The sequence below is a fragment of the Neofelis nebulosa genome, chromosome 7, assembly GCF_028018385.1.
Source record: "Neofelis nebulosa isolate mNeoNeb1 chromosome 7, mNeoNeb1.pri, whole genome shotgun sequence".
Classification (NCBI taxonomy): Eukaryota; Metazoa; Chordata; class Mammalia; order Carnivora; family Felidae; genus Neofelis; species Neofelis nebulosa.
In genome coordinates this window covers 81,580,700-81,593,291 of record NC_080788.1, presented here as the reverse complement: position 1 = coordinate 81,593,291, position 12,592 = coordinate 81,580,700, and the positions used below count along the sequence as shown (strand labels likewise).

The window sequence follows — 12,592 nt, the reverse complement described above, 5'->3', positions numbered from 1 at the left end:
TTTCAGAATAATGAAGTGGTTTCCTAGCATCACCTAAAGGTGACCATTGAGGGATGCCTGGGTGGCTCAGTTGGTTTAGCATCCAACTCTTGATTTCGGTCCAGGTCATGATCTCGTGGTTCGTAAATTCGAGCCCACATACGGCTCTGTGCTGACAGTGTAGAATCTGCTTGGGATTCTCTCTGCCTCTCCTCTGCTTGTGCTCTCTCTCTCCCTCAAAATAAATAAACTTTAAAAAAAAAAAGGTGTCCATTGAGTCTCTTGGGGTGGTGTTTGTTTTTATTACCATCGTAATCTCTGATCTCAGATATAAATTATCTGATGTGTTTTAATCTACTGCAAGTTATTTTTATCACTCCTCAGATTATTTCATCTTTGGCCAGTGGGAGCTTATTCACTTTGGCTCTTGAGTCATTTTGACCTGACTCTGCTAGTCATTGATAGCTTTCTCTTTCTGATGTAGCAAGATGTTTAGGTCCATCTTGTTCATTTTGTGCCTCAGACTGAAATTACCCATTTCTCTAAGGAGTCATAGTTTCTTTTATTGGAAAATGGCATTTAGAGACCACAATATAGGTGCAAGGCTATTGGATTGGTTCTCATGGCTTTTGTAGCTCTTGAGTTGCTCATTGTTTCAGGCTTTTTCAGTGAACAGAGCTACAAATGCACTTTTAAGAAAGAAAAACACTGATAGACTTCATACTAATGCTTCCTATTCAAATACTTCCTGTTCAAATTTAGATTTATCTCATTGTGGGGCATCTGGGTGGCTCACTTGGTTGAGCGGCCGACTTCGGCTCGGGTCATGATCTCAGAGTTCCTGAGTTCGAGCCCCACTTCAGGCTCCCTGCTGTCAGCCCAGAGCCCACTTCAGATCCTCTGTCCTCCTCTCTCTGCCCCTACCCCGCTCCCACACACTCTTAAAAATGAATTAATATTTCATTAAAAAAAGATTAGATTTATGTCATTGCTTTTTACCTCATTTTATTTATTTATTTACTTATTTATTTTTAAAGTTTGTTTTGAGAGAGAATACAAGTGAGAGGGGCAGAGGGAGAGGGAGGGAGAGAATCCCAAGCACTAATAGCACAGAGCCCAACGCTGCTCTCAGTCTCATGAACCATGACATCATGATCTGAGCTGAAATCAAGACTTGGACACCTAACCAACTAAGGCACCCAGGTGCCCCTTACCTCATTTTATTCATGCTAAACTCTTGGTTCTCAGCAAAATCATTGTAATCTCGTTTGATTCATTCCACAGTACAAATACAGTCATCTCAGAATAATAAAACCAGTACCACCACCAATAGTAGTTTTGTATTCATGGTATATTCCACTAGGCACAGACAGGCTAATTACTGTGCTTTAAAGTTACTTGAAATGGTTCTTTTTTTGTGTGTTCATATCCCAATTGGATATACAGTTACATTCTTTTTTTTTTTGTTGTTTATTTATTTATGAGGGAGAGAGAGAGTGCGAGCAGGGGAGGGGGAAAGAGAGGAAGGTACAGAATCTGAAGCAGGCTCCAGGCTCCAAGCTGTCAGCACAGAGCCCAATACAGGGCTTGAACCCACGAACCGTGAGATCATGATCTAAGCCAAAGTTGGACACTTAACTGACTGAGACACCCAGGTGCCCCTACAGTTACATTCTTTTAAGTTGTGTTTTTTGTGAGTGCTTTAAAAAATAATCACTTTATTATTATTTAAACCATTTAAATGGTTTCATGGTCAAATCTCCACATTATGCTCAGAGAAGTCTTTTCATCTCTATTCCCTTTCTCCCTCTTAGGGAATGTATCTTAAGTTCAGTTAAGAGTTCTTATATATATATATATGTGGAATGACTGATTTAGTTTAAATCTAATAATGTTGATATTTTCCCATTAGTTTTTATTTTAACATTTATTTATTATGAGAGAGAATCCCAAGTAGGCTCCATGCTGTCAGCACAGAGCTCAACATGGGGCGTGATCTCACAAACCGTAAGATCATGACCTGAGTCAAAATCACAAGTCCAATGTTTAACCTAACTGAACCACCCACACGCCCCTCTGAATTTTGATCCTTCTCTATCTAATTTAGTAAAACCTTTAAGAGTTTGGTTACAAAGAAAGGTATCCCTAAGAACATTGATTCCTGTTCTTGTGGTGTTTTTTGTTTTTTGTTTTGTTTTGTTTTGTTTTTTTGTTTTTGGTGAATGTGGGTAGGATGGGCATTGTTCCTTGCAAACATCTAATTATTACCTACACATTTTTTCATTAAATGCTTATAATTCATTTATGGGCTGTTTATTTAAAGTACTAATTACTGTGAGTCTTTTAAGATTCTAAATCATTTAGTGGTGCCTGAGTAGCTCAGTTGGTTGAGCATCCAACTCTTGATTTCAGCTCAGGTCATGATCTCATGGTTCATGGGATCAAGCCCTGCATCAGGCTCCCTGCTGACAGCGTGGTGCTTGCTTGGGATTTCCTGTGTTTGTCCCCCACTTGCTCTCTCTCTTTCAAACAAATAAAAGATTCTAAATCATCTGTACTGACAATCTGCATTAAACTACTTCTAACTTTTCCTAAACTCAGAGTTAGTACTATCCATATTATAGGACATGATAGCTTAAACATGTATTTTTAAAGAAACTTTATCTCTTTACGGCTCTGGTTTTCTCAGATTTTTATTTTATACAAATGCTTTAATTTCTAAATGATTCTTATTTTTTGGTAAGAATAAAAAAACCATCATCCAGTTTTTAATTGAAGGTTTGAATTTTACTGCATTATCTTCCTTTATTTTTCAGGTTTACAATCCAATAATCACATTAACAGAGTAGTAAGTCATCCCACACTTCCTGTTACAATAACTGCTCATGAAGATAGACACATCAAATTTTTTGATAATAAAACGGGTAAGTAGATTGTCTTTTTTTCTTTTTAGTCTTATTAATAATACTGTAAATTTGACATGATCAAAAATGCTATTTTGGTGGGGGTGCCTGGGTGGCTCAGTCCATCAAGTGTCTGATTCTTGATCTCAGCTCAGGTCTTGATCTCAGAGTGGTGAGATCAAGCCCCACATTGGGCTCTGCACTGAGCACAAAGGCTAGTGGTTTTTTTTTTTTTGGTTTTTTTTTGTTGTTGTATTTTTTTAAAGGCTGTTCTTTTATGTAAGACATGGACTTTTTGCCTTCAAGATTGCTAAGTTAAACCATTTTAACTAAGATTTTTGTTTTACTTACATGTCAAGTTCTGTTCTTAAGCATATATAATACCTTGCCCTATCTATTAACGATTTTTTCATGTCATGTTAAGTATAAACTCATCCATTTGAATTTTTTTCTTCATATTCTGTTGGGCATTAGTATAGCAGAAGAGGTCTCTTTCTGGTGTTTGACATTTCAAATATGCTGTTAGAATTATTTCTCAGCTGAAATGATAAAATAGTGGAAATGGTTTATGCCATTTTCCCTCCATTTCTTGTAAGGAAACTTACCAATTATATAGAAGTCAAAATAAATTTTAATTTTGCCATAGACCTGTTTCATCTGTCATTAGAATACCACATAAGTTACTGTTTGTGCTCAGCTAGAGAAGCTTCTTTGAGAAGTTAAAATGGGTATTGAAGGATTTCCAAGTAAAAAAACTTAAATGTTAATTGCAACCCTACTGCAGGGCAATAGATTAAGCAAGACAGCAAATCAGAACTACACGTTCTCTTTGAAGTTTATAGAGAACATAGTTGGGGCGCCTGGGTGGCTCAGTTGGTTAAGCGGCCGACTTCGGCTCAGGTCATGATCTTGTGGTCCGTGAGTTCGAGCCCTGCGTTGGGCTCTGTGCTGACAGCTCAGAGCCTGGAGCCTGTTTCAGATTCTGTGTCTCCCTCTCTCTGACCCTCCCCCGTTCATGCTCGGTCTCTCTCTGTCTCAAAAATAAATAAACGTTAAAAAAAATTAAAAAAAAAAAATAAAAAAGAGAACATAGTTATAATTATTAATCTTTAGAGTCTAACAACAAATCCCTGTGTTAAAATAACACTCTAATGGACAGGTTCCTTTTAACTCAGTGGAACAAGTTGAGAAGAGAATGGATATTCACAATCTATATTGCACAGGAAAGAAGATTCATATTCATATGAAAGTTCTCAGTTTACCACCTTCTCAAATCATTTCTTTGAACATTTTTATGAAGCCTCAAGATCTACCTCTGCTGCAAGCACAGAGATAATTTCCTTTACTGTATTTATAAGAAGATTAAAAAAAATTTTTTAATGTTTATTTTTGAGAAAGGGAGACAGAACATGAGTAGAGGAGGGGCAGAGAGAGAGATATACACAGGATTTGAAGCAGGCTCCAGGCTCTGAGCTATCAGCACAGAGCCTGACATGGGGCTCAATCCCACAAACTGTGAGATTATGACCTGAGCCGAAATCAGTCACCTAACAGACTGAGCCACCCAGGTGCTCCTATAAAGAGATTTTTTTTTTAATTACCTATTGAGGATTTATATTTGTAAGGGGAGGTTCAGGAATTTTAGTAGTGTATTAACAGCAAAATGTGATTCTCTAGAGCTATTTTATTGGCAGAAATCAAGAACGTAGTAATAAAATTTTATTTAATAACAAGGAGCCTATAGTTTTTCAGATCATTCACAAATTCTACCAATTTATTCTTTCTGTTAACTAGTCTGGTTACCTTATCTGTAATGTAAAGACAAAGCGATAGGCTCTTAACAATGAAAAAATTATTTCTAAATCCTGTCTCACTTAGGGACACCTGGGTGGCTCAGTCAGTTAAGCGTCCGACTTTCAGCTCATGTCATGATCTCATGGTCCATGAGTTCCAGCCCCGTGTCGGGCTCCATGCTGACAGCTCAGAGCCTGGAGCCTGCTTCAGATTCTGTGTCCCCCCCGCCATGCCCCCCTCTCTCTGCCCCTCCCCCATTCACACTCTGTCTTGCTCTCTCTCAAAAATAAATAAATGTGAAAAAAAATTTTTAAATCCTGTCTCACTTCACACACAGGTAAACACTATACATAACAACATTGAGTTAAACTGTAAATTGTGTTCAGATATACTGTTTCCAAAGAAACTTTTCCCTGAAAAATGTTAATTCATTTAAATGTGACAAACTAAGGGCACCTGGGTGGTTCAGTCGATTAAGCATCCGACTTCAGCTCAGGTCATGATCTTGTGGTTTGTGGCTTCAAGCCCCACATTGGGCTTTCTGCTGTCAGCATGGAGCCTGCTTCAGATCCTCTGTTCTCCTCTCTCTCTTCCCCTTCCCTGTTTATGCTCTCTCTCTCTCTCAAAAATAAATAAAACATTAAAAGAACTTTATAAAAAATAAATGTGGGGCGCCTGGGTGGCTCAGTCAGTTAAGCGTCCAACTTCAGCTCAGGTCATGATCTCACAGTCTGTGAGTTCGAGCCCCACGTCGGGCTCTGTGCTGACAGCTCAGAGCCTGGAGCCTGCTTCGGATTCTGTGTCTCCCTCGGTCTCTGCCCCTCCCCTGCTCATGCTCTCTCTCTGTCTTAAAAATAAATAAAAACATTAAAAAAATAAAAAAAAGTAAATGTGACAAACTAGAATATTTCCATAACTGTTCTGATGTTGCCAGTTAGTTAAGTTTCTAATAGAATATTATTCTGGCAAATGACTAATATATTTAATTGATTTTTTAATCTCAAACATTATAGAAATTGATACTATGAATGGATTCAATAAGTTCTTAGATTTTAACAGCAAAAATATATTTAGCATTTTGTATTCCACACATACTAGCTATATGTTCTGTAAGGTGTGGTTTCTGCTCTCTGGGAGCTTATCATTGTTTGGGGAAATAGGATGTATGTGTGTGCTTGCACACATGCACGCACACGTGTGCACTCGTACATGCAGTAAGATGAACCATGCTAGATAAAGGAGTTTTCATAGTAAGGGTTTGGTCTTTGCCTTAAAGAAATGGTAAGGTTTTTTTGTTGTTGTTTCAAGGAAAGAAGGTAGTAAGAAATTCCAGATAAGGGCATATTTTGAGCAGAGTCAGCATGGTGGTAGAAACTTGGGCTAGAACAGAAGTTTCTTATAGGTAATGCCAAAAAGGTAAGTTTGGAGAAGAGAAACCCAATCAATGGAGGAGAACTTTTCAGAGCCAGGCTAAGAATGATGGATTTTTGTTTATACTATGCACTGTGAAAACCACTTAAAATATTTGAGTAGGGGTTTATAAAATTGGTTTAGAAAGATTATTTAAATTGCATTATCTGGTAGATCTTTGATTTTAAATAATTTCAGTTTCTACTATTCTAGAGAAATATTAAGGGCTCGTGATTTTTAAAATTTGGTAGAGATATAAATTTGTGTTGCATATACTGTTCCTGAGAGATTTAGTTAGTGAGTCTAGGAGAAGGTGTATACGTGAGTAATATGGAGGAGTTGGAAACAGAAGATACTGAATTTGTTGTGGACTCATTCATTCACAATTTATTGAGTGTCTGCCATATCCTTGGCATAGTTTTCATTGCCTGGTGAACAAAACAAAATGTCTGGTCCTCTTAGAATTTATACCCTAGTGTTATATTGCTTACTGCAAGTGAGACATTGTTCTATTAGATTTACATATATTAACATGTTTGTTCCTCTTATAACTAACTGTAAAATAGATATATTATTATTGTCTCCATTTTAGGTTTGAAATAAAAGTCTTAAAAGAAGTTACATAATTTGTTCATTGTTACACAGCAGAGAGAAATTAAAGGGTTGGGATTCACACTCATTCAGTTTGCTTCCGCAGTCCACGTTTTTTTAATACCTATTTTTGTCCCCATTTCTTAGCGGCCCATGATATTGATTGTCCAAGTCCAAGGGCTTAAGGTGCCAGGGAGGGGAGAATAGGTGACTGCATGTATCCTCTATTTGCCTCTGTTACAGAAGGAAAGAATTAATTTTGGTCAACAAAGAGAGGTAGTAGCAGAGGCATGAGGCAAAAGTAAAATTGGTTAAATGTGAGAAGCTTTAAGTATATGCTGAGAAAGGAGGAATCCTAATTCTTTGGAGGTGTCAGAAGTTTTGTGACTTCTGTGGTTACCAGTGGAAGCCAGCATTCAAATTGGTTTTGCATTCCACGTATTTGGGGGGAGGAAGGGTTGACTCTAAACTGACTCAGGTTTTCATAGTGAGGGTTAATTTAGTGCACCAGGAGATAAACTGGGAAGATTATAGTACCCTTAAAGAAATGGGTATTTCTGCTGTTTGGATGAAAGAATTCTTTGTATTTAAGACATGTTAAATTTAGGAGATACAGGATCATTCTCAGGAAAGAAGTTAGCACTAGATCTGTGAGTTAAGAGTGACCATCATAGATTTGACTTTTTCAGAGAAGCTAATCTTGCTTAACCCCTAATGATTTGAGAGTATTGTCCTGGAAGCCAACAATTTCATACTTGGTTTTTTTATAGGCATATTGCGAGGAATGGATTCTAGAACTGATAGATGAATTGTGTTGGACTAAGCAATTAAAGATAGTATGTTGAATGATTTTTCTGTAGTAGAGAAGAATCCCTAAAATTATTCTGTTAGTATTAGTGAAAAACCAACAGATGTCGTTTGAAATGATGAGAGACTTAATTTTGTACTTAACTGGTGACATGCATAGTATTGCCAGAAAGTGATAGGACTTTTTATGTTTTTCAGAGTAACTTTTGCATGTTTGATTATGTTGTGGTTTTATATTCAGGCCAGTAGCTGTAGCAAATAACAAAAGTAGATATATTTCATATTCCAGTGTGGAATGTCATCAGAGGACCAGAAACCTGGCAAATGATTGTAACTAGAATTCTGGAGAAGGCCTCTCATTAGGAGCAGCTCAAGCATTTGAATAGTAAAGACTCATTGCTGAGTGAAAGGGGAGGAAATTTTTTTAAGTATCTGTATTTGCTATTTTATTCTCTTCTTGGATAAATGAATTTATGATGTTGCTTTCTGTCTATCCAAAAGCATATACTGCCAGTGTGGAGGCTAATTCCCCTGCCCCCAAAGTATTTATGCAACACAAGTTTGTACTTGTAACTTTTTTTTTTTTAATTTTAACTTGCCATTGAATCCCGTTTTCTTCCAAATCTTCATTGAAGATACTCATTAAATCCCTTTTTCCAGAACAGTGTTTTTGTTACTATCTGGGGAAATCCAGAATAATTTCTCTGATATACTCCCACCTCTCTCCCCTTTCTTGTTTCTAATGTACAAAATGATTAATATTTCAAAGGATAAATGAATTTGATAATAGTAGAATCTTTAGTTAGAAATATATCCCATAGTGATTTATTTATCAGGAACCCCATAAATGAAATACTCTTTACATTTCTTAATGAGAAAGATTCTTCCTGTTTTTAGTTTAATTCCGTTTACATGATCTTAAACCTTGGACGCAACCAGTCATTATGTTTTTCACTGTCTACCAGATACTGTCAGATTGTCACACAGATGCCTTTTTTAGGAGTAACTGGGAAAGTTCTGCCTTGGAATTAAAATTCTTTCAAAAAATTATTACAGGCATACCTCACAGATATTGTGGGTTCACACAACTGCGTTAAAGCCCATTTTGCAGTAAAGTGAGTCAAACGAATTTTTTCATTTCCCAGTGCATATAAAAGTCATGTTTATACCTTACTGTTATCTCTTAAGTGTGCAATAGTATTATATCTAAAAAACCAATGTACCTGCCTTAATGAAAGAAAACTTTATTGCAAAAAAATTGTTAACCATTGCTGAGCTTTCACTAGGTTGTAAGCACCAATCATAGATGACCGTAACAAATATATTAATAATGAAAACGTTTGCATGCAGTATTGCAAGAATTCCCAAACTGACACAGAGACACAAAGTGAACAATGTTATTGGAAAATGGCGCCAGTAGATTTGTTCAATACAGGGTTGCCACAGATCTTCATTTTGTAAAATCACTGCAGTATCTGTGAAGCATAGTAAAACTAGGTATGCCTGTATACTGGGTGAACCTTGAAAACCTTTAAATGACAGAAGGCACACACAAAAAGTCACATGTTACGTGTATGATTTCATTTGTATGAAGCATCGAGAATAGGCTAAATCATAGAAAAGGTAGATTAGTGGTAACCAGGGACTTGGGGGAAGGGGAGAAATAGGGAGTGACTACTTAATGGGTACGGGTTTCCTTTTGCAGTGATGAAAATGTTCTGAACTGGATAATGGTGATGGTTGCATATCATTGCGAATGCTCTAAAAGCCACTGAATGGTACCTTCCCAAATGGTTAAAATGGTAAATTTTATGTTATGTGTATTTTACCACAATAAAAATATATTGCTATAGTGATTGTCTATTTTATGTTGATGCTGTGTTATGGTTTCTGATCTCTCAAGTTGGTAACTATTTGTGAAAACTTTATCTTCTGTGTTATGTTTTATTTAGGTAAAATGATCCATTCTATGGTAGCTCATTTGGATGCTGTTACAAGTCTAGCAGTAGATCCTAATGGAATCTATTTGATGTCTGGAAGTAAGTCTGAACTTACTATACTGCCACAAGCTTTATAAAAGAATCATTACCTAGTAACATACTTTATTTATTCTTTTATTACAGGCCATGACTGTTCTATTAGATTATGGAATTTGGACAGCAAGACATGTGTACAAGAAATAACAGCACATAGGAAGAAATTAGATGAATCAATTTATGATGTTGCTTTCCATCCATCAAAAGCATATATTGCCAGTGCAGGGGCTGATGCCCTTGCCAAAGTATTTGTGTGAATCAGCAAAAATCACATCATCAACAGATTTGCTTGGACAGAAAGAGGGTCTGCATCACTGCCATCAACAAGGTTACTGATATGACACTACATGTGATCTGCCTGGAGAAGGCTATTCGAGGCAGGCATAAATTGGTGGAAATCACATCTTAATGTCGGGCTCATTAATTTAATTGTAATTACTGTATTTCGTGGGACAAATAAAAAGGACTCCATTATTTGTGGCCTGTACTGGATATGAACTGAGCGTATGTCTGTTTTTTAGGTATCTTTAAGCCAATGTGGAGTCTGATCTTAAAAAGACTTTTATTTTGGACTCTGTGTGCTGCCTTAGGGTTAGGAATGTGGTGCTCTTGTTGGGGGAAAGTGAGCTCCAAGAGTAGCTTTTTTTCATCTCTTAGTGATTTTCTGTTTATCAGTTGAATGCCACAGATTCCCTTTTAAACTTATTTTGCTTTAAAAAAAAAAAGAAAGAAAATTTAACTTAAAATATTTTAGCATTAGTTGCACAAAATGTTTGGATAAAATTCTAGTTTTTATAAGTCTTTTTATATATTTAGCCTGTCACAACAGTGCTCAAGATTGTATTGAAGTTTTTCTGCATTATACAACCCTAAAACACAGAGATCTCACTGACCCGCTGCCGTGTAACCACACTTTTTCCTTCTTTTGCCTAATACAGCTCAGCTAAGTCCTTCCATAAAGATGCTAAATCACCTTCATCATCACATAATTGTCTTCATATAAACCAAGGACTATTAAGTGTATTAAAAATGAAACAGTGGGGTTTAGTACTCCAGATGAACTCTTTAAAAAAAAAATGAACTAATCTTGGCATCCTATCACTATGTGATATTTTGTACATCTTACTGTATTTACAAGTTTATTTATCAAGGATTATCCATCTTGCTAATAGCCTATTATTTATTTCACTTTTTGTTGGTCTTTATATCCTTTTATTAATGTGCTAAAGGAACCTGTATATCTATTTTGGAACTCTTTGAATAGTCTAAAATAGACTAAAAATGGAATATTTTATAGTTTAAGTTACAAACCAAGGTGATTTCCCCCAGATGCATATCTTGGTTTACCATGATTCCAAACAAAACTATCTTGTTTAAAAATATTTGGGGTAAAATTGTATTTGCATTACAAATAGGATACAAAAATAGTTGAATCAGGATACAGAAATCTGTGTTTGGACTAGTTATCCCATTTTATTTTTTCAGATGTGCTTAATTTTATGGTGTAACTAAAGATTTTGTTTGTGTAATGCATGATTAAGACAATAAAGTATTTTTTCTAGTCTTCCAAAAACTTTTCTGATCAGTTTGCGAGTTTTGATGAGTTTTGTAAGGTTTTTGTTTTACAAACTATGAATCAGCAAATTTTTAAGATTGTACCACATAGCAAACGTACAGCTGTTGAAAAATAATGTATATAAAATGCATATAATAAATATTAAATTGTGTACCTGTATGTTACTGTTGGCTACATTATTTTGTGTTGAATAATAAAGTGCAATACTTTACTCTCCATCATTAAACTAGGAAATGGAGATGATTTCTCAGTGAGTCCTTCATTTTTATGCTATTCTTTTAAACATGGTATTGCTTGAGACTCTAATAATATTAGAACACTTAACAGTATTAATAACTTTCTAAGTACTTCACCCCATTTGGGAATTTAAAAAAATCTTCTACTGGTATAAGTTACATAGTTCACAACAGCGAAAGGAAAAGCAGAGATACGGTTTTTAATCATTTCCTTAGACATTCTATGCCTTTATTGAATCTGGATTTCAGTTAATAGTATTGTCATTCCTATCTAGCCTGTTTCCACAAAAAAGTTCAGAAAATAACTGCATTACATTACTCATTAATTAAAAGTTGTCCCTATGAATAATATTAAGTGTTACTGTCTCAAAACTTCTTTCTTCAACAAGGTAATATCTGTTTTCTTGGAAGGAAATTGCAAATGCAGTTAGAAGGTAACATTAAAGGGCACTTGGATGGCTCAGCTGGTTAAGTGTCCAACTCTTGACTTCAGCTCAGGTCATGATCTCACACTTGGTGAGTTCAAACCCCTCATCAGGGTCTGCATTGACAGCACAGAGCCTGCTTGGGATTCTGTCTCCCTCTCATTCTGCCTCTCCCCCACTTGCTGTCTCACTCTCAAAATAAAAAATGAAAAAAATTTTTTTCTTAAGTTATATCCAAAAATTAGGGTGGCAAAATTCTATTTGGATGCCTACTCGGTAAAAGAAATTACATTGTGTTTATATTGTGAACTTTTGTCTTCTGCCATAATCCAAGTGTGCATTTTAGTCATTACTGCTGAAACACTAAAAATTTTCAGAAATATTCCTAAAGTTTTTTTTGTTTTGTTTTTGATTTTCTGAAGATTCAACTTAACCAATTAAGGGGAATTTTTTCTCGTTTTTGGAAATTATAATTTTTCCAAAGCTAATATGGTTTCCGGCAGCAATTCCAAACCAGTGCATTACTGTTTAACTGAAATGTGATTATCATCGTTGCAGTGCATAAACATTCACCTCTGGGTATGTATTGAAATGGAAATGAATAAAAATTAAAACATATGTTTACTTTTCTCTACTTTGGTCGTGTTTTTCTGTACAATATTAAACATTTGGAAGAGACTAAAGGATGCAAAAAGAAAGTCTTATTTTGTGTGTTTCCATTTGTGACTTCTGGGAAATTATTCATTTGACTATTAAATGGTGCTTTATAAAGCTTAATATTTTTATATACAAACTTTAGTATGTTGACTTTCTCAATATTTAATCATATTCTGCC

At 35.6% G+C, this 12,592-nt stretch overlaps 1 protein-coding gene across 5 annotated transcripts in view; it reads left to right on the top strand.

Moving 5' to 3' along the window:
* STRN3 (striatin 3) overlaps nt 1–11,255 on the top strand; it is a 106,937-nt gene extending 95,682 nt beyond the window's left edge. For 4 of the 5 annotated variants that reach the window (XM_058738750.1, XM_058738746.1, XM_058738747.1 and 1 more), the window contains 3 exons: nt 2,796–2,903; nt 9,437–9,523; nt 9,608–11,255. In XM_058738750.1, coding sequence (XP_058594733.1) covers nt 2,796–2,903; nt 9,437–9,523; nt 9,608–9,777 — 365 coding nt within the window. In that variant the 3' untranslated portion in view covers nt 9,778–11,255. Of the gene's footprint in view, nt 1–2,795; nt 2,904–9,189; nt 9,222–9,436; nt 9,524–9,607 lie in introns of those variants that run through there. The other variant, XM_058738748.1, reaches the window with a different exon arrangement.
* Nucleotides 11,256–12,592: the final 1,337 nt, after the last annotated feature.